Raw genomic sequence first — 23,174 nt, forward strand, 5'->3', positions numbered from 1 at the left:
TTCTATTATTTCTCCACCGCAGTCTTCCTCTTCCAAGTCAGCTGGGAAAGCTGTAGCTGATGGGCTACCGATATCAAAGTCATCACTTTCACTGTAAATGAAAAACATTAGGTCGCCTTGGTCCTAAAATTTTCTTGAAGTAGTTTCTTAGTCAATGTATCCTAGTGGCCATCTGCTGCGTTGTGAAACTGATTTGTTGACTTATCAAGTCGTAAATCTTCGCAGGTTCATGGTCAACTTATTATATAGCACTGTATAAAAGAACACGTTGCATTGAACTCTTGAGGGCATCTGGTAAATAGATGTTTATTGACTTTTATTTCCTAGACATTTCACATTTAATTAAAAACTATTCGCTGTAATACGTCGTCTAGTCGAAAATCAAAAACTATCAAGGTTTACCAAACCTAGCTTATTCGCCCTTCTCTGAACAGTTCGTAAGTGTAGCAATAAGCAATCACACCCAGGAAATAAACAAACGACTGTGACATAAACTAACGTGCACTGCAACAAAAGTCATAGAATAGCGACATTACTTCTCAGAAACAACTGCGTCCGCGCCGTCATATTGATCCTGTTCATCGCCATTTGATACGGTCAGAATAGAGCCTATAGGTTCAGGTAAACATTTTGCAGCTTCTTTAGTAAAGAAGTTCTCTAACGTTTTTACTCCTTTAACTCCGGCTCCTCTCTTTTTTTGACATGCATCGAAGTAGGCTATAACAACAAAAGAAAAAGACAGTTTACAAACACATGCGTACATACAACTAAACTTTTAAACTTCAATATAAAAGTAACAATTTAAAATAGATATCCGCTGTTTTACAGGATTGCTGAGTGGGACACCGTGTATGGTGTTACCTCATTGAAGTCAGATCACGTGGAAATTCTGACACTATAACCTGATTAAAGGACGTTATTAAATTTATAATAAAAGTTCTTAAAGGTAAATTAAAAGCGATTATTTAGCAAAGCGCAAATACTGTCGTTGTCACAAAAATACTTACTTGTTTTGAAAAATGATATTTTTGCTGCCGTCTTTCTGTCAAGTTGAACGGAGTACGACTTGCAGCAAAGACCGCATTTGATTTTTGCCTCATTGATGGCTGTCGAACCTTCAAGTTTCTCAAGCTCTGAAACAAATTATAAGAAAAATACAGAAGGAGTAACTGGCCTTTTTAATATAATTATATGTGCATAACTCCAATATGCTTTTTTACATTCAACTGTAAGACATTTTTGTTAAAACGGGCTAAAATGAAAACACAACGATATATATCTTGAACACATTTTAGTGTGTAGTATCGCCGTATATTTCTAAGAGTCTTGCAGTTTTTTGGCCAGCCCGAAGGGTAAATGAAAATAAAAATGACGAGTACAAATGTACAGCAATACCGCACAAAAATGTCTAATAAGAAATTTATCTAACGATGTTCCATGACTTTTTTTTTAAATCGTTCGCGCGCTCAGCTCAATATGAACACGGAACCTGTTAAACCGGTCTTGGAAGCATCACAAAAACCAGTGCGCTGTGTACATGTACAACAAATTTAGTGGTTCAAGTTCCAGACCCCCCGCCTTGGTTATTAGTCGACGTACCCTGTTTTTAGATACGACATTGGCTCTTTCCACCCGGCGAACTAGATGCTGAGGGTAACTCTGAGATGAACGAGGAAATCCTAGTAGTTCCTTCATGCTAAGAAATCTGACATAAGCATACGTATGGTGGGAACAGAACTCGAACGCAGAATTTTCCTTTTATATGGAATGCTATAAAAGCCTCATATTTGACTGCTACGAGAAATTCAGCCATGTGAAAATAAATAATTAGAGGAAATCCCCAAATCCTTGATCAAAGACAGGTTTGTACTTTTATAGAGTTCTGGCCGTTTTCTTCGCTTATACTGAAATATTTGCCGAAGCTATTGTTATATTAAATTTTAATATACTGTACCTGCATTTAGCGCACGTAGCTCACTCTGTTGACGATCGGTTCGCACAGCTATCGCATTATCTTCTTTAAGTTTCTTCACAAGCGCTCTATCATCTTTTACATCTTGACGTGATTTCCTTTTAGTTGATGATTTCGATTCTTCCTTTGGGTTCTGGGGGTTGCTTCTTTTGACATTGTCTCAAGAAGTGGGGAGAAAACACTCGCCTACGTCTCGTGTTTCTCCCTACACTTCTTTCGTGCTCTAGCCGCTTCCTTCGTGCTCTATAACAGAACAGAGCACAGTCAAGGCTTCTCTATTTGTTAAATAGTCCATTTTTATTCAAATTACGGATTTCTTACCGCTTAGCTCGCTTTCCCCATCTGAGCCAAGCAAGAAGAGCTATTCCAGCTCCAGTTGCTGCTGTGTTGTTATGGCGTAATTCTCTGCTTTGCCATTGATTTTCGTCAGGCGGTAAAATTTCAGGTCAAATGACCCCAAGCCGAACTTTGGAGCTTGCTCGTTGAGCCCAAGAAACTCGATAATATTTTTTTGGAACGACGAAAATAATTTATTCTCTTCCGCGACTTTAACCCTGGTCTTATATCTTTCTATAGGCTTCTCTTCTCCAGCGCGATAGAGACTTACTATCGCTTTTAATACAGCCATCGCAACCAGTCAGCATGAAAGAAAGTAGAAAGTCGTAAAATACTAGAGCTGTCAAAACGTCTGTCAACTCGCGCAACGACATCCATGCGAATACGCAGACACTTTCGACACTTCGGTTTCGATTGTAATTCTCGCTACCAGAACACATAATAAACGCATAACACATTAGACTCAACAAAAGAACTCGAGACCTTATTTTGTGGTTAGACCTTTTTACGGTTAACATTTTTTTACGGCTAACGGTTAAAATTCTTTCATTTTTACGCCTAACGGCTAAATTTTTGGTCTTTTACGGCTAACGGTTAACCCCATTGAGACCCTCGTTCAAGGGTACAGCGGTAAATGGACCGCTGTATAATTCGCGACGCGGGGACTTGCGTCCTGTTTCATCACTATGTATTTCGGTCAGCAGTCTACACATGCCTATGCCAAACCTATGAGCTGAGTCTATCTAGCAAGGATGGTGATTCTTCGTTTATCTTTCAGATCGTTTGGATCATTTGCAATCTTTGCAATGCTTTCTTTCAATTTATTAGTCTTTTAACGTCTTTTTTTCACAGAACTCTACAACAAAGCGGACGTTTATACCCAAAGGCCTCAGACTTCTAGCTGATTAGTCTCGTAGCATGGAGATATAAGGATCATATTAAACAACAGCGCCCACAAGAAAGGTAGCAGTTAAATGGGCTGCTGGGCCCTGAGCCGAGAAATGTACCTCGTGCAATTTGACTGGTGCGAGCAACACACACGAATTTTGTAAAAATGATTGGTTTAATAAATGACAAACAAACTAAATTTTACGACTAATTCATTATTTTTACTTTTTCACCATGAAAAGAAACAAAAATGGATCATAAATATGCCCCAGTCAATCACGTGATATGCAAATTAGAGCCTTCAGATTGTACCACGGAGCTTTCCAATTTTGTACATAACAGTCTTTGTAGTGTTGTTTTGGGTGGATCATTGAATCAAAGAACTTTCCTTTCACTTGCAACCTTTATTTTACAGGAGAAACATCTTTATAGCTTATAAAATTTGGTTTGCAGATGCAGGCTTGATGATCAGCAGTCTTGCCTCTTTACAGCTGCGTGGCGTCTGCGAAAATAATGAAGAACGCAGAAAGGTTAAACGAGTCTACGAGTCCTTGCATAAGACTTTGGAATGCACGCCAGTTGTAACAATGTTAGCACTCAATTAAAGTATCTTTCAGTTAAAGTATCCCGGCCTAAATTACTTAATGCAATGGTTGCAGTCATCAAAGCCTAGAACTGATTATCAAGCAGTGATTGGAGATTGTCACAAGAGAATTCACTCAACTTAGGGTCTTACTATCGTACTTGCTTTTACATAGGTGAGCAACAAAAATGAGTTTGTGTAGAATAAATAAAAACTAATCTCGGCCGCCTCCCTCCTCCACAGAACAATTCCGTTATTCTTTACCGCGAGCTCAAAACTTGATGGAAACTTTCAACTTTAATGACTGAGTAATTTAACTCTCTCGTCCTGAAATTTGATTTGGAAAAGTCGATTCAAGTCCATGAGCTTTTGGAGTCTTACTAACATTTTTTATTTATACCTTTTCAAGAAATTAACCTATCGGCTCGTATTAACCTTCTTAAAAATGGAGTTATCTCAAGGTTTTACCAGCAAATAAGGAGCAAAACTAAAGAGAGATAGTTTCGTCTTATCAAGAGCTTGGGAAAAAGAAGAAATTACAAGTTCTCATGAGAAATCGAGGCTCTAACCCTTGGAATTCCGCGCTTCGATGCTCCGATGCGCGGAATTCGAAGATCTGAGTTTGAATTTCTTATGGAGACTCAGAATTTTTCTTCGTCTCTCTCTCGAGACAAGACAAAAAACATCTTTCTCTACTTCACTACCAAGCTCAAAATTTACCATCTTTCTTATTCGTAATGCAAAACTTTCCTGATTGTTTACCTAAACTTGTAATGTTTTGTCGCAAGGTTTTCTACATATCGTTCACTCTCCTTTTTGTTACTTTTGTTGTTAGTACAAAATGCTAATATTTTAAAGGTAATTCAAGGAAGCATCTGTGAGCACAGTAGAGAATAACAACTTGATCAACAGGCCTATCAGGATGCGGTTGTAGGAAAGAGAATCAAAAGATTCAGGATACTGCTGACAATGACGTTCATGCGCACAGCAGTAGTATGAAAACAGAACAAAAAAATGATAAATGGTGTTGTAAGAAGGAAATACTCCATGAAACGCCCACAATAGACCTCGTCGCCATAGCAATAGTACGGAAAGAGAATGTAAAAGAGAACAGTGCTTTTTGAGAGCATGTGGGTAAACAACCTTCTATTACTTACATCATTTTCCATCTCATAGATAAAACGCTTTCTGTGACTGAAATTTGAAACTTAGAGGATATCTTTTTCAGCGAAAAGGGGCATAGATCATATTTCAGAGACCTGAAAGGTACCTGGGGGCAGCGAGCAAAAGATAGAACAACCTGGAAGAACCTAATTATAGGCCCTGAAATCTTCATGAAGCAGTCACTGTCGAGTCGGCAGATGGCATACTATTGAAATAACAGGCATTTACCTTTTGATGGTAGACTGGCCAAAGTATATGTCTTCGTGGAAAGATTTCAAATGATATTGTGGTTTTTTTTTTTTTTTTGTCGAATTATTTTCAAATCTGGAAAAGGTCTAGACGAGTTTGAATTTAAATTGTAAATATTTTTTGGCATGTTTTTATGTTCAAGTCTCTGATACTGCAACTTAAAGGCATATTTTCTTTCAGTAACTCTTACTATGAATATATTTGTTTCTGATGATATGATTTTTAGCAACCAAAAAAAAATCTTCAATCAAAACAAAGTACAGTGAAATCACATGAACCCGAAGCTTCAAGGAAAACTAAAAAAGGTTCAATTTAGTCTCGTATCCAGACCATCCAGGGAGACAGGCGGTCATTCAGTTACACGGTAGGATCTGGGTACGAGATTAGGTCTGAGTTATCGGGAGTTCGAGTTACCGCGAACCAGAAGTAAGGGGAAAAGGGTATTTGTTGTTTTTTTATATTCATACAATATAAATTTGAATCAAATTTAATAAGAGAGTGGAGTCAAGAGGAAATGGAACACTAAATTTCTGCAGAAAATCACAACGTGACGTAATTGTTTTGGACTGCCGTGTATTGTTTCGTTTTGCCACGTATTGACAGACGTGGTTCGACGTGGTTCGAGTTATCAAGAGTAAAATGTATGAAGAATGACCTTAATGGAAACGAAAATTGCCCCGAGTTAATCGGAGGTTCAAGTTATCGCGGGTTCAAGTTACCGTGGATGAAATTGCCGTAGATGCATGACCAAAATCCAGGGAAAATCGATTTGGCTCGAGTTAGCGCGTGGTTCGAGTTAGCCTTGGTTCGAGTCATCGGGATTCGACTGTTTTTAATAAAAGGAAAGAGGAAATATACAAAGTTAGGTTGTTTAACTTGGGCTAAAACAAATTTTTTTTTTTTACATTAATTTATTGATATCATCATAATTTCAATAACAGCAACATACAATATTTACAAAGCGGACAATACTAAACTAATACAATCTACGATACAATTGTTATGAAGTATTTAGTTAGTTTAGTTAGTCAGTAAGTTGATCAGCTCAGTTTGATTTAGTCATTAGTTTTTATTTAGAATAAATTTGCTCAATGGATTCGAATGCCGAAGTGATCTTGGTTTAAGCGCTAGCTGTAGCGATAAGTTTTTAGATTGTAGAAGCCTCGTCTAACTTCCATGGGTGGGCGCGCTTAGTTTGTCTAATGACCTGGATTTGGACCCACCCGAAAGTTCTTGTTTTTGCAAACGCAGTCATTGATAGAATCACTTGATCAGAAGAATTATAATTAAGTACTTTGTTGTTCATTTCGAAATTCACGTTTGATTTAGTGTTCCAACAACAAATTTTTATCCCTCAAGGTCAGCCAGCTGGTATGCCTGCCCGTATTTATCAAAAGAGAATACAAACTGAAGCATATTTGTTATACTACTTATTACTCTACGTTAGTTATACGATACCACTGATTACGTTGCGTTACCAACAAAACAACTACAATTACATTATGCCTCAAATTACGTTACTTCTGATAGGTTACGCTACTTAAATAGTTACCCTCTTTGCACTACTTTGCATTATTTATGGAGGCTACTTACTCTAGATTTCAATTATTACATTAGGCAGCGTAAGAAAAAACAACAACAACAACAAAACAGAAGATATTTACATCATTTACATGACATCGCTCTTTTTTTTCAAATACAATAATTAGCAAGCTAGTTTATTTACAATTTTTTTTCTTGTAAGAGCAGGTTATCGTTCTTCTTTGCTGTGTTTCAAATTAAAGGGGTTTTTTTGGGTGTGACAGGTCTCATCAGAAAAGTAAGAAAGAAATATGAAGACTGGAAAATACAGTCAGTCAGTGAGAAAGTGGTCAAACTCTTAAACCAAACCAATAGCTGTTTGTGGTAGAGCTACTTGATTTGCAGCAGAAGTTAGGATTGTACACTTCATACCGACCAAAATTTTGCTCGCTATACCTGTCATTATCTTGAATGGACCCTGGTGCTCTACCAAATGCACAATGCTTTGTATAGCTTCGGTGGACTAAAATGTATCCAGCGGATTGATACTAAACCGCGGTGCACTTTTCAGAGCTGTGTCCATGGACATTGATGTCATCGACGAGTTCAAAAGTTTTAGCACCCTTATATGTCAACAAGTCGAAGTTTTTAAACTTTGCTCGAACGTAATCTCTATAGTCGACAACGCTCGCAGGATCGAAGCTGCAAGTCATTCGCCAGTGTGTTGACTCAGATCTCAGTCCTTTCATGCGATCTAATTGAAGCCTGTACGCCTCCCAGTTGGGAACCTCTGGGCTCATTGGCTCATTTGCGAACAAAGCCTGTCGGGTAAAAGGTTTCCCAACGTTCTGTAAGCTTTCTGACATAACTAGTGTCCAGGCCCAGCCGGGTTGTCAGGTGAAGTCGCAGTAGACTTTAAACATATCACCGTTGTTGTCTTGGATACAGAAAAAGCCTGATGCAGGGTTAATGGTCAGTTGTCTTGCCTCTCTGCAGCTGCGTGGTGCCTATCAAAATAAAAAGAAAACTCAGAATGCAGAAGGGCTAAACTTCTACAAGCTCTAACAAGTCCAAGCTCCATCGAGCCTTTCAAACATTGAAAGGTTGTTTTAGGAGTGCTCCACTCTTTCTCTCTCCCATTCATTCTACTTTCGTTTAGGTACCTAACTTTTGAAAATGCTGAGATTCTGAAGTTATTTAAAGAAGGATAAACAGAGATGGAAAACACAGCTACGTTACCTTCCTCTGCCGTGCGAAAACATAACCAGCTTTTTCCACCAAGTTTTCCTGATCGCCCTCTTTTCCGCCGTTTAACTCACAAATGCCATAGTCGGACTCTGACATTTGGTAGTTGTATGATGAACATGACGGAAGAGACAAGCATCTGTGAGCACAAGAGAGAATTCCACCACGAGTGAACAACGACTTGATCACCTGGCCGATCAGAGCGCGGTTGTATAAGAGAGAGTCAAAGGACTCCCTGAAACGCCCACAGTAAAACGCGTCACCATAGCCATAGTAAGAAAAGAGAAAGTAAAGAAGAACAGTGCTTTTTGACAACATCTTTGTTAAAATCTCGAAGAAACTCAACGGCTAGATAAGAGTTGGGCTACTTGTTTGACTTGTATAAATGTTAGCGTACAATGCATGTATCACCAAGGCCATGAGTTAAAAATGTCAAAGCAATAAAATATTAATTTGCTTCTCTTTGTCTATTTACTTTTTTCAATTAAGTTAAAGAGAAATTAAGAGAGAGTTACTTCATTACAGTGAGTTGGTTTTTACAAAAACTTTGAAAAATGTTCATCGCAACATCATTATCACAGACGGGTATTTCATCAACAAAGTTTCATGACTTATACGTAAGTTTTATGTGTGAGGTAGTACGCTCGCTGTGACTTAGAAATTAACATTTGAAGGGAAATTTCTTCAGCTGAAGAGACTTTCTAGAAGTATATATCTTACGCCTTTTTGGAAAAGCAATAGCGAAGAGACCCAGTTTTCTACCCACGGTGATGAGGTTGTGTACGCGCAAAGACATGATCGAGGATCGGTTCACCGAAGTCCACCTCCGAGCACAGTTCATTCATAATTCCATCTTTACAGTTAATTAATAACTGCATAGAGTGTTCTAAAGTCTCAGCGGGTTCTTCTATCAAAAGACTTTTAAACAATGGGCACTTTGATTTCAAGTTCGGAATTAAGCTCAATTATTACTATTACTAAGGCTTATGTAAAGTCTCAGTAGGTCTTCCAGAAATATTCGCTATTGAGTGCAAAACCGTGCTGTGCCAATTAAAATAACGTTATCTTTCAGAAACTTTCAAGTGAAACAACTGATTTTTTTTTTCATTTCAAACCTCATCCTTGCCCACACTTAAAAAAAAAAAACACCAACACAAACTATTCAAAATCATTTGAGACATCGTTAATTTTTATTCAAAGAAAAGCTGTTTTCAGCTCAAGCTATAGTCTAAGATTCCATGTTGCAGTTCAACTGATCACAGATGACTTCAAGGTAAGCAACCCAAAGCAAAAAATTACCATATTAGGCGTTGCCGACTATTTCACAAAATAGCTCTTGAATGAGTAGCAAGTCTGTTGATTATTATTTCTTATAAGCGTGGGTTCTTCTTTTCTGCTTTGCTAGGGGAAATAAAATCAGTTGGAAGCTTGATAGGGAATTAGTGACATTATTTTTGCCATATTTTTATGCTCAAGTCCCCTATACTGCAACTTAATGCAAATTTTATCTTAGTAACTGTTCTTTTTCATCTATTTGTTTATTTATTTCTGATAATTCTCATGAAATTCATTTTTCTCAAAAATGGTCACGTCGGAAATGGTAGCCGATCAAACCACAATGTTCAACAAACAAGTAGAACAGATATGCAAAGCTTTGTGGCTTATCTTGGGCCTAATAAAATATTAAGTTTTTCAAACTTTTAAATTTTTATTGTTTATTGATACTCCAATGAAAGAAACAATATTTTTGAAGCTAATAATACAAAACTAATGCTATCTACAATACAAGGCAATGCTACTGAGTTCGTTACCTTACTTACAATACTAATTATTACTCCACGTTAGTTATACAATGCTATACGGATTACTTTCCGTTATTATCAAAACAACTAGTTATATTAGACTTCGAATAGCGTTACTTCTGGTAATATGAATTTCGTAACCTTATTAAATAATTACATTTTTGGCAGTACTTTGCGTAACTTATGAAATCTACTTACTCTGATTTTTAATCATCATATCAACCAGCATAGAAAAACAACAACAACCAGACATAAAAACAAAAAACTTCTACATCACTGATGTCACAGTACTTTTTTTCAAATGAAATAATCAGCAAGCTAGTTTATTTACATGTTTTTTTTTATCGTCAGAGCAATGAGAAAAAGTTCAAACTCGTGAACCAAACCAGTAGTTGGTTGTGGCAGAGTTATTTGATGTGCACCGGAAGTTAGGATTGTAAAATGCATACCGACCAAAATTTTGCTCGCTATGAACGCCAACTTGAATGGACCCAGGTGCTCCAGCAAAGTCGCAGAGGGTTTCATAGCTTTTGTGAGTTAAAATGAAGTCACGGGCCTGATACCAAACTGCGGTGCAGTTTTTACAGTTGTGTCCATGGACATCGATGTAATCGACGAGTTCACAAGTTTTACTACCCTCATCCTTATGAGTCAATAAGTCGAAGTCTTTAAACTTTGCTCGAACGTAATCTCTATAGTCGACAAGGCTCGCAAGATTGAGACTGCAAGTTATTCGCCAGTGTGTTGACTCAGATCTCAACCCTTTCATGCGGTCTAATTGAAGCCTGTACGCTTCCCAGTTGGGAACGTCTGGGCTCATTGGCTCATTTGTGAACAAACCCCGTCGGGTAAAAGGTTCGCCAACGTTCTGTAAGGTTTCTGACATAACTAGAGTCCAGGCCCAACCGGGCTCTGAGGTGAAGTCGCAAAAGACTTTAAACTTTTCACATTTGTTGTCTTGGATATAGAAATAACCTGATGTAGGCTTACTGATCTGCTGTCTTGCCTCTTTGCAGCTGCGTGGCGGCTGCGAAAATGAAAATGAACGCAGAAAGGTTAAACTAATACGAGCTCGACTAGTCCTATTTCGAGTTTATTCAAGACATCTTACTGTTCTTTGCTTTCGTTTTGGTACTTTTTTTAATGAAAATGCTATGGTTCCGAAGTTATTTTAAGGAAGATGAACCAAGGTGGCAAACACAGCCAAGTTACCTTTCTTTGCCGTGCGAAAACATAGCCAGCTCTTTCCACCAAGTTTTCCTGATCGCCCTCTTTTCCGCCGTTTAACTCACAATTGCCATAGTCGGACTCTGACATTTGGTAGTTGTATGATGAACATGACGGAAGAGACAAGCATCTGTGAGCACAGGAGAGAATTCCACCACGAGTGAACAACGACTTGATCACCTGGCCGATCAGGACACGGTTGTAGAAGAGAGAATCAAAAGATTCAGTGTACTGCTGACAAGAACGTTCATGGGCATAGCAATAGTATGAAAACAGAACAAAACAAATGATAATCTTTTTGGAGAACATTTTGGATGAAGCTGCGATGTGACCAGATAAACGCTCAGAGCTTTAGGGCATGTGTGATGACAAATTTGTGTTTAATGAAGCCTTTTACACGCAACAAAACATTATTATTTACTCGGTAGCCTCTTCACCTGTCCTAATTATGGAACTCGTTCATAAGGAACGCTAGTTCAATGGAGGGGGATACTTTACAATAGAAGTCTTTATATAAACAAACTTTGAGCAAACAATGGAAGATCATTATTGCAAATTTAACGCCCCAGGATGTAGCGAAAACAAAGTTCCATTATCGACATTGAACTCCCGAACGAAAACCGCCAGATGACAATGTTATAATATTCAGGAATCTTTATCTTTGTTAAAATGAGTCTCAACCTGCTGAAAAGTATGAAACACGTTGATCGCAAAAGGTGAGTACAATTCCTTTCCAATCGCAGCGTCAAAGAAAGCTAACGGAGAAGGAGTGAAGGACCCAAAATATTGAATAGTGATAATCTGAAATTCAAATACCAAATACTCAAATTTGTAAACTTAGAATAAACTTTACAAGTCAGCTTAATTAGATGTAGCGAGTACTTCTATGTCTTCTATTTTAATACTTTGTTATGCAAATTCATGTTGCACCGAGGTTACGAACACACTTTGAGAACTCTAAGAGATGGAACTTTCTCCATAATTTGGTTTGTGGAGAAGTAATTTCCTTTTACTAAATCCATTACTTTGAGCAGAATTAACACGTGTTCGCGTGATACGTCATCATTGTCTGTACTCACACCTTTCATCTTAACAATACGGCAGAGAGTTCTTAATTTGGTTTGGGAAGGACAAAAATGAAAATGTTTCTTGCAAAAGAAAAAAAAAACAATTTAGTTAATATGAACTTACAACGAAAAAAGTAACTTGAGCCGAAGTGGATTATGCCGTCACTCCTCCTTAAGCATTCAATAGGCTCATATTCACCGACACGAAGAACCAGCAGATGGAGAATTTAGTACTGTGCAAATCTAAAGAACAATATCTTTTATTGTTTTTGACTAAATTATTTCACAAAGTGGGTTGGACACAGGAACTGCGGAATCCACCCCCAACTGGCTCCCCTGTTTCGTCCTTCCGAGGGTCGGTTTAGCCCAGTTTGTAACCTAACATAGACTCTGGAGAGCTTTTTTAATAATTAGAAGCTTCACTTTTTGGTTTGCATACTCTCGTATGGCACAAAGTTGAAGAAAAAATGTAGATGTGATTGTTTTTGAGAAATTCTAAACAATGAGGCAAGGAATGAGTTTAAACAATCGCAGAAGACACACATATCACAATTTCTGCTCACATTTCTCACGAAGAAACTTAAAATTACACTGAAAAACAGTTAAATTAACATTTTGCACCCCAAACCACTGATGCCTTTGTATTATCAAAGGGAGTCGGGTACATTATTTTCAGACCGTTATTAGTTTTGTCTACATTCAATATATTTAAAGAAGTGATATTTGGATCCTTTCGATATTTAAATATTTTGGAGACAAAGCAGGTGCGATTTTTCGTTTAATACTGCATTTTGGGTTCCAAGAAGACACAGCACTCTCCATTAACTTGAATAACAGTTAACAGCGTTAACTCAACAGAATTACAAAAGTTTCGTTGCGGTATTGAAAAATTTGGAGAAAAATTGTTCGCGTGAAGTGTCATCATTGTCTGTACTGACACCTTTCAACTTAACAACACGGCAGAGGGTTCTTAATTAGGTCTGTGTGGGACAAATAATGAAAATGTTTCTTGCAAAAAAAAAAACCAAACAATTAAGTAAATATGAACTTACAACACAAAAAGAGAACTTGAGCCGAAGTGGATTATACCATCACTTCTCCTCGTGCATTCAGTGGACTCATATTCATGCGACATGAAGGACCAGCGGATGGAAAATTTAGCACTGTGCAAACCTGAACACGATATTTTTCACTGTTATTGACTTATGACAAAATTATTTCACAAAGTGGGTTGGACACAGGAATTGCGGAACCCACTCCCTACTGGCTCCCCTGTTTAAACCTTCTAAGGGTCGGTTTAGCCTAGTTTGTCATCTAACATAGACTCTGGAAAACATTTGTAATAATTAGAAGCTGCACTTTTTGGTTTGCATACTCTCGTTTGGCGCAAAGTTGAATAAAAAATGTAGATATAACTGTCTTTGAGAAATTCTACACCATGAAGCAAGGAATGAGTTCAAACAACGAGAGAAGACACACATCACAATTTCTGCTCACATTTCTCACGAGCAAACTTAAAAAATTACCCTGAAAAACGGTTAAATTAACGTTTTGCACCCCAGGCTGCCACTAATTTTGTTTATTTTTAATATATACAGAGAAGTGATGTTTGGTTCCTTTCGATGTGTAAATAGGTCTGAAGACAAAGCATGCAGATGCGATTTTTCGTTTAATACTGTAGTTTGTGATTCAAGAAGACACACCACTCTCTATTGACTTGTATAACAGTGAACAGCGTTAACTCAGCAGAATCACAAAAGTTTCCTTGCGATTTTGAAAAATTTAGAATAAAATCTCTTGACTTGTCCAATTAATAATTTAAGGCAATTTAGTGTTAAAAACTGAGTTGAAAACTTAAACTAACCATCGTAAAGAGTTTAAATGCACCTTTCGTCAGAACTTTACCATCTTACATTAAGGAAAGCCAACATGCACTTGAAATTTTTCGTGACTTGAATTTCCTCGACCAAAACAAATTTATTTTCACCATGGATATTACATCTCTTTATATTGTCGTTCCCAACGACGAAGGTCTCCGGGCCCTAAAACATTTTTTCGATCAACGCACTGTTAGGGAACCTAGCTCTGAAACACTACTCCGTCTAGCCGAAATAGTTCTTACACTCTCTTCCTTTTCATTCGGTGGTAACTACTACAAACAAACTAATGGCGTAGCTGTGGGTACTAAATGGGACCCAGCTATGCCAATCTTTTCGTAGGTTTTATCGAACATCAATTTTTTAGTCAATACCAAGGCCCCAAACCTAAACTCTACGGCCGTTACATTGACGACTGCATCGGCGCTACCTCCTCTACCAGTCAGGACTACAAACGGCTGAGAAGGAAAACACTGACTGCATTCCATTTAATCTCATATTTCACCCTCACAATCAAGCTATCAGTCTTAAAAACTTTAAATCACTCCAAAACGATTCAGAGACTGGTACTATCTTTTCGCAACCTCCACTAATTTCATTCAAACGTGACAAAAACATGGGCAACTTTTTGGTCAGAAGTTCATTTTAAACCAATGCCCAATCTGGAACTTTCAAATGCGCTCGCTCACGATGCAAAACTTGTCCTTTCATTCATAACGTAGAGAATATGTCGGAACCCTAGAGATCCATTAAAATAACGGATTACTTTACCTGCACCTCTGCCAATGTCATTCAATGCATAACCGTTATACAAAAGAGTTATACTTTGGTGAAACAGGTAGACGACTAGGTGCCCGATTCCGAGAACACCTTCGCGACGTAGAAAGAAATGACAAGGACGCATCCAAACCAGTCGCGCTAGACACTTTAATCTCCCTAATCATTCTAAACAACATATGGCAATTTGCAGCCTCTCCCTAGATCTAGGAAGTTCGGAAAGCCGCAAAAGGGCTAACGCTCAAAACACCAGCCTTTAAACTCTTTTTCGATAAAAAAAGATTAAGCCTAAAACTCTTTACGGTGGTCAATTTGCGTCTTCAACTCGGTTGTTAACACTAAATTACATGTTAAACTCTCCAGCCAACACAGCACCACAGTTTCTTTAGAAAATTACCCCCTTAATAATTTAAGGCTTTTGGCCTAATGCAAAGCTCACGGTCTGCAGTCCAATGGCCACGGCCATCAGCTTTACAGCCAGCGGTTCAAGGGTACAGCGGCAAACGGGCCACGGTATAATTTATGGCGCGGGGGTTTGCGTCCTATTTCATCACTACGTGTTTCGGTCAGTGAGCTTGGTCTATCTAACAAGGATGGTGAGTCTTCGTTTACTTTTCGGATCGTTTGGATCATTTTCAATCTTTGCAATGCTTTCTTTCAATTCGTTAAGTCTTTTACGTCTTTTTTCACATACCTCTACGGCAAAGCGGAAAAATATTCTTTAAGTTTCAATTTCAGTCACAGAAAGCATTTCATCTATGAGATGGAAAATGATGTAAGTAATAGAACTTTGTTTATGGAATATCCACATGTTCTTAAAACGCATTGTTCTCTTTTGCGTTCTCTTTTCGTACTATTGCTATGGCGACGAGGTCTATTGTGGGCGTCCCATTGATTCCCTCGTATACCACCATTTATCGTTTGTTTGTTCTGTTTTCATACCATTGCTATGCCCATGAACGTTCTTGTTAGCAGTACACTGAATCTTTTAATTCTCTTTTAGGCTCAAGTCCCTGATACTCTGGCTTAAATGCATATTTTCTTTCGGTAACTCTTATTATGAATATATTTATTTCTGATGATATGATTTTCAGCAACCAAAATGAATTTTCATTTTGCCATCGATAGCCCATTGTCATCCTGACTGTTTTTTGCTGAAAATTATGTTTTGAAAATTTGTCATTTGGGAAAAAATCTCCAATCAAAACAAAAGCACAGTGAGATCACATTAACTCGAAGCTTGAAGGAAAACTGAAAAAGGTTCAAGTTAGTCTCATACCCAGAACATCCAGGGACAGGCAGTTATTCAGGTCTGAGTTATCGGGAGTTCGAGTTACCGGGAACCAGAAGAAAGGGAAAAAAGGTGCTTGTTGGTTTTTCTATTCATACAATATAAATTTGACTCAAATTTGATATGAGAAAGAAGTCAAGCGGATATGGAACACTAAATTTCTGCAGAAAATCACAACGTGACGTAAATGTTTTGGACTGCCGTGCATAGTTTCGATTTGCCACGTATTGACAGACGTAGTTCGACGTGGTTCGAGTTATCAAGAATAAAACATGAAAATTGACCTGAAAAGCCTTAACATAGGATTCAAGTGCAACAGAGTGAGGTAAAATGAAAGATTCCCTCAATAGATCATCTGAGATATTAAAGTCGCTTTTCCATTTATGAACAATATTAGGAGGCTGTGATTTCTTCATAACAAGTAAGGAGTAATAATCTTTCGATTTCTTTTTCTTCACATCAAAAATGTTGTTATTTATTTGAAGCGAAGAAGGCGTTAGTGTATAGATATAATCACGATCATCTTTCAAAAAATCAGGTATTGAGTGTCGAAGACCTGCCCATTGTAGAAAGCTAATTTTTCTAATTTTATTTGAAACGTAACTGAAGGAATCATTAATATTCAAATCGAGCCGGAGATCGTGGATGTGAGTGATTCCGGAGTCAAAATATTTTTTGTAATAGATAGGCTTTTTATCTATTCTAATTTCTTTATTATTCCAGATAATATTTGTCCAATTCAAGTCTGTAGCGAAAGTTTCACGAAATTGTGACAACCATAGAAGAAGCTCTCGATAAAACTGGGAAGTGATTGTATAATCGTTAACATCATAGTTACAATTTAAAAAGAACAGTCCTCCAAATGTTTTCAATTGGTGTTGTAAGTACCGCTTCCATGTTCCATCATTTGCGTTAAATATTCGTTTAAGCCATGCCAATCTCAGAGCTTTAACCATGCTCTCTAAATCAATCATTTTTAATCCACCTTCCCCATAATCATTTATTGTTGACAGACGCGTTACTTTATCTGTTCCTTTCCACAAGAATTTGAAAAGCAATTGATTCAATTGTTTCACCATCTCGTTGGGTGTAGGCAGAAGTGAGTATACATAAACAAATTTTGGAATTAGAAAGGATTTTATTATGTTATCTCGCGGGTTCAAGTTACCGTGATTATATTTCCGTAGATGCAGGGAAAATCGATTTTGGCTCGAGTTAGCGCGAGGTTCGAGTTTGCCTTGGTTCGAGTCATCGGGATTCGACTGTATTTAACAAGAGGAAAGAAGAAATATACAAAGTTGGGTTGTTTAACTTGGGCCTATATAAAATTTTTTTTTTTTTTACATTAATTTATTAATATCACCATAATTCCAAAAACAGCAACATGCAATACTTACAAAGCGAACATACCAAACTAATACAATCTACGATACAATTATTATGAAGACTTAGGTTAGTTTAGTTAGTCAGTTAGATGATCAGCTCAGTTTGATTTAGGCATTAGTTTTTATTTAGAATATATTTACTGAATGGATTCGAATTCCGAAGTGATTTTGGTTTAAACGCTAGCTGTAGCGATAAGTTTTAAGATTGAAGAAGCCTCGTCTAACTTCCATGGGTGGGCGCGCTCAGTTTGTCTATTGACCTTGATTTGGACCCACGCAAAAGTTCTTGTTTTTGCGAACGCAGTCATTGATAGAATCAGTTGATCGGAACAATTATGATTAAGTACTTTATTGTTAATTTCGAAATTCTCGTGAAATTGTTTGATTTAGTGTTCTAACAACAAATTTGTCATCTCCCAAAGTCAAACAGCTGGCATGCCCGCCCGTATCTGTCTAAAGTGAATACAAACTGAAGCATATTTGTTATACTACTTATTACTCTACGTTAGTTATACAATATACTACTGGTTACTAACAAAACAACTAAAATTACATTATACCTCAAATTATGTTACTTCTGCTAAGTTACACTACTCAGTAAATAGTTACCCTCTTTGCAGTACTTTGCATTATTTGTGGAGGCTACTTACTTCAGATTTCAATTATTATATTAGGCCGCGTAAAAAAAAACAACAACAGCAAGCTAGTTCATTTACAATTTTTTTCCTTGTAAGAGCAAGTTATCGTTCTTCTTCGTTTCAAATTAAAGTGGTTTTTTTGGGTGTGACAGGTCTCATCAGAAAAGAGAGAAAGAAATATGAAGACTAGAAAACTCAGTCAGTCAGTGAGAAGGTGGTCAAACTCTTAAACCAAACCAAACCAATAGCTGTTTGTGGCAGAGCTACTTGATGTACACCGGAAGTTAGGATTGTACACTTCATACCGACCAAAATTTTGCTCCCTATACCTGTCATTATCTTGAATGGACTCTAGTACTCTACCAAATTCGCAATGCTTTTTATAGCTTCGGTGGAATAAAATGTACCCAGCGGATTGATACTAAACCGCAGTGCACTTTTCATAGCTGTGTCCATAGAAATTCATGTAATCGAGGAGTTCACAAGTTTTATCACTCCTATAAGTCAACAAGTTGAAGTTTTTAAACTTTGCTCGAACGTAATCTCTATAGTCGACAACGCTCGCAAGATTGAGACTGCAAGTTATTCGCCAGTGTGTTGACTCAGATCTCAACCCTTTCATGCGGTCTAATTGAAGTCTCTACGTCTCCCAGTTGGGGACCTCTGGGCTCATTGGCTCATTTGTGAACAAAGCCTGTCGAGTATAGGGTTTCCCACGTTCTGTAAGCTTTCTTTCTAGTGTTCAGGCCCAACCGGGCTCTGAGGTGAAGTCGCAGTAGACTTCAAACATATAACTGTTGTTGTCTTGGGTACAGAAATAGCCTGACGCAGGCTTAATGGTCGGCTATCTTGCCTCTTTGCAGCTGCGTGGCGTCTACCAAAATCACAAAAAAACTCAGAATGCAGAAGGGTTAAACTTCTACAAGCTCTAATAATTTCAAGCTTAATTAAGCTTTTCAAACATTGAAAGGTTATAGGAGTACTCCATACTTCTTCTTCTTCCGTTCATTCTAATCTTCTCTTCTTTCGTTTTAATCACGCGTGATGTAGATCGCGACGTTTCGACTGCATACTGCTAGTCTTCTTCAGGCAATGAGGTCGACTGATCAGGCGTGATCTTATAAAGCATGATGCTCTGCTGTGATTAGTTGTCTTTCGACAGCTCTGATTGGTGCATTTCGATCCTTGCTGTTCACTCAGTGATTTGCTCCCTCGGTGGTCCGCTATCGCACGGCTCTCCTGTTGTTGTGTTTTTTGATCCTGGGCTTCCATGCTTCTGGAATTTCTATTCCACTATCCCTGTTGACGTTGCTAGGGTGAAGTCTTATATGAATTGCTTCTTTGACCCTGCGCGTGTAGTAATAAGGGTCACGATCAATAAACTTTACTTCGTTCCAGAGTGGCTTAAGTCCGGTGTTGTGAGCATGCTCTGAAACGGTGGAGGTCTCGGTACGGGCGAGTCGAATGTCTCGATCGTGCTCCTTAATTCTGTCTTGCATAGGTCTTCCAGTCTCTCCGATGTGCACCGTGCCACATTCACAGGGAATCCTGTAATCTACGCCATCTTTTTTAGCCGGGTCGACAGCGTCTTTTGGTCGCACTAACTAAGATCTTAGCGTAGTCTCCGACTTGAAAACAGCGCGTACGCCTCGTTGGTTTTTGCTACGAGACGTTTGGCGCGCTCGTAAAGGCACTTAACAATATCGCGTTTTAAGAGAACCTGACGGCCGCCTCACCACCAGGGTATACAGGAAGCCCACGCACACCGATCAATACTTATCGTATGATTCACACCACCCTCAATCAGTAAAAAGGTAAGTAAGGTAGACTAACAAGAGCCCATTTAGGATTTTGTTGTCCATATTGTTGTGAAGGCGATCAATAAGATCAGTAACAGCAAGCTCGCAAGAGCGAGGTCATTTTCAGTACGAAAGTTATAAAATGAATTGTGAACATGACGATCTAGAATCTTAGAGAGAGTAGCAAGAACAGAAATCGGTCGATAATTAGAGCGGTCAAATAGAGAACCGTCTTTAAATAGAGGTGATACTTTAGCCTTTTTCCAAAGATCAGGAAAATAACCCAATGAGAGGCTAAGGTTAAAAATTGTTTTCAGAGAAGATGCGATAGAAGGAGCCAATAATTTCAGAAAATGCCTACCAAGTCCATCTAGGTCTACGGCTTTTCCAGCGGGTAGATGACCAAGACTATCAAGAACAAAGACAGATGTAATTGGAAGTATGGTAAAAGAAGCTCCCAATGGAAGCTTGGACCTAACTAAGCCCTTCAGATAATCCCAGTTGGGAGTCGTACTTTCGTTTTTCTTAAGCACAACAGAGGAAGCAATATTGACAAAGTGAGCATTGAACAAGTTAGCAATATCAATGTGACTGTCATAAATTGTTCCATCAACCAATTGATGGTTTGGAAGATTGGAGCTTTGTGAAGGAGCTAAGTTGCGGATTATTTTCCATAAGTTGCAATTAATGGAGTTACGATAGAAATCACGCTTAGCTTTCCGTATTAAATAGATAACTTGATTGCGCGCTAGACGATATGCTCGCCAGTGCAATTCGGTATTATCGGTATTATACCGAATTGCTTGCCTATGTAAGTTTTTACGCTGTTTGATCGCAGAACTTATTGTAGCAGAAAACCATTCAGGTCGGTGTTGAATTTTAACTCGACGTGTCTTGAAAGGCATGTGCTTGCCAAGTACATTGTTAGATAAACAATACCATTGTTCTAATGCTTCATTAGGATCATTAAACATTTCTAATGATCAAGGTTTTACCGGCAAATAATGAGCAAAACTAAAGAAAGATAGTTTCGTCGTGTCAAGAACTTGGAAGAAAGAAAAAATTATAAGTTCTAATAAGAAATCGAGTCCCCGACCCTCGGAATTCAGCGCTTTGATGTTTCGATGCGCGGAATGCGAAGGTCTGAGTTTGAATTTCTTATGTGGACTCAGTATTTTTCTTTGTCTCTTACTCGAGATAAGACAAAAAACATCTTTCTCTACTTGACTACCGAACTCAAAATTTACCATCTTCCTTATTCGTAGTGCAAACTTTTCTAATTAATTGCAATGTTTTGCCGCAAGGTTTTTCTCCATATCGTTCATTGTGCTCTATGTTGCTTTTGTCGTTAGTACTTGACAAAATGCTAATATTTTAAAGGTATATTAAGAAGGACTCAGCTCTTTCTTTTATGGTTTCTTGCTTGCCTTCTTTTCCACCGTTTAACTTACATACGCCATGGTCGGACTCTGACATTTGGTTGATCAACAGGACGTAAGAGACAAGCATCCGTGAGGCACAGGAGAGAATTCCACCACGAGTGAGCAACGGCTTCCTCACCTGGCCGATCAGGACACGGTGGTATAAGAGGGAATCAAAAGACATCATGAAACGCCCACAATAGACCTCGTTGCCATAGCAATAGTATGAAAAGAGAACGTAAACAAGGACAGTGCTTTTTGAGAACATGTGGGCATTCCGTAAACAACGTTTTATTGCTTACATCATTTCCATCTCATGGATGAAACACTCTCTGAGACGAAGGATATTTTTCTCAGCAAAAAGGAACATATCCCATATTTCAGAGACCTGTAGCGGAAGAACATTGCAGAAGGTACCTGGTGGCAGCGAAAAAAAGTCAGAACAACCTGGATGAAGCAGTCACTGTCGTGTCGACAGACTGCATACTATTGAAAGAACTGACAGCTGCCTTTTGATGGTAGACTGGCCAAAGTATATGTCTTCATGGAAAGATTTCAAATGGAATTGTTGTTTGTTTTTCGAATCTTTTTCAAATCTAGAATAGGCGTTGACGAGTTTGAATCTAAATTGTGAGGGGAAGTTAGAGAATTTGGTGAGGGGAAAACGATTTTGGCTCGAGTTAGCACGAGGTTAGAGTTAGCCTTGGTTCGAGTCATCGAGATTCGACTGTATTCAACAAAAGGAAAGATAAAATATACAAAGTTAGGTCGGTTAACTTGGACCTAAAAAAATATTGTTTTTTATATAAGTTTATTAATATCACTATAATTCCAATGACAGAAACGCACGATATTTACAAAGCGGACAATGCTAAACTAACACAAGCTACGATACAATTGTTATGAAGTATTTAGTTAGTTTAGTTAGTTGATCAGCTTAGTATGATTTAGTCATTAGTTTATATTAAGAATATATTTACCGCATGGATTCGAATTCCGAACTTATTTAGGTTTAAGCGCTAACTGTAGCGGTAAGTTTTTAGATTGTAACAGCCTCGTCTAACTTCCATGAGTGGACACGCTTAGTTTGTCTTCTGACCTTGATCTGGTTCACACGAAAGTTCTTGTTTCGGCGAACGCAGTCAGTGGTTGAATCAGTTGATCGGAAGGATCATGTTAAGTACTTTATTTCGAAATTCTCGTAAAATTGTTTGATTTAGTGTTCTAAAAACAAATTCTTTGTCTACCAAGGTTAGCCAGCTGACATGCCCGCCCGTATCTATCAAAAGCGAATACAAACTGAAGCATATTTGTTATACTACTTATTACTCTACGTTAGTTATACAATAACACTGATAACTTTGCGTTACTAACAAAATAACTACAATAACATTATACCTCAAATTATGTTACTTATGATAAGTTACGCTACTTAAATAGTTACCCTCTTTGCAGTACTTTATTTATAGAGGCTACTTACTCTAGATTTCAATCATTATATCAGGCAGCGTAAGAAAAAAAACAACAACAACAACAAAACAGAAGACATCTCAGACAACATTTACATCACAGCGCTTATTTTTTAAAATACAATGATCAGCAAGCTAGTTTATTTACATTTTTTTTTCTTGTAAGAGCAGGTTATCGTTCTTCTTTGCTGTGTTTCAAATTAAAATGGGTTTTTTGGGTGTGACAGGTCTTATCAGAAAAGAAAGAAAGAAATATGAGAACTGGAAAACCCAGTCAGTGAGAAAGTGGTCAAACTCTTAAACCAAACCAATAGCTGGTTGTGGCAGAGCTACTTGATGTACACCGGAAGTTAGGATTGTAGTACACATACCGACCAAAATTTTGCTTGCTGGAACCGTAATTATCTTGAATGGACCCTGGTGCTCTACCAAATTCGCAATGCTTTTGATAGCTTCGGTGGAC

At 37.9% G+C, this 23,174-nt stretch overlaps 1 protein-coding gene and 2 pseudogenes across 1 annotated transcript; all 3 read right to left on the minus strand.

Annotated features, from left to right (window-relative positions):
* Positions 1 to 7,261: 7,261 nt before the first annotated feature.
* On the minus strand, positions 7,262 to 8,291 carry LOC149048941 (uncharacterized; annotated as a pseudogene).
* Positions 8,292 to 9,623: 1,332 nt separating this feature from the next.
* LOC149048942 (uncharacterized) lies at positions 9,624 to 11,348 on the minus strand. Its single transcript, XM_089198917.1, has 2 exons — positions 10,973 to 11,348; positions 9,624 to 10,787 (listed from the first exon to the last, which is right to left on the minus strand). The coding sequence occupies exons 1-2, from the start codon at positions 11,294 to 11,296 to the stop codon at positions 10,128 to 10,130; spliced, it is 984 nt and encodes a 327-aa protein (XP_089055043.1). The 5' UTR covers positions 11,297 to 11,348; the 3' UTR covers positions 9,624 to 10,127.
* A 6,109-nt stretch (positions 11,349 to 17,457) lies between these two features.
* LOC149048943 (uncharacterized) lies at positions 17,458 to 21,510 on the minus strand (annotated as a pseudogene).
* Between the last annotated feature and the right edge of the window lie 1,664 nt (positions 21,511 to 23,174).

The sequence above is a fragment of the Pocillopora damicornis genome, chromosome 3, assembly GCF_964200805.1.
Source record: "Pocillopora damicornis chromosome 3, jaPocDami1.2, whole genome shotgun sequence".
Taxonomy (NCBI): domain Eukaryota; kingdom Metazoa; phylum Cnidaria; class Anthozoa; order Scleractinia; family Pocilloporidae; genus Pocillopora; species Pocillopora damicornis.

Coding starts and splice junctions, on each gene's coding strand:
- LOC149048942 (XM_089198917.1), bottom strand. CDS start 11,296: ATGTTCTCCAAAAAGATTATCATTTGTTTTGTTCTGTTTTCATACTAT. Junction 10,788..10,972: donor TTTTCGCACGGCAAAGAAAG/GTAACTTGGCTG, acceptor TCATTTTCGCAG/CCGCCACGCAGCTGCAAAGA.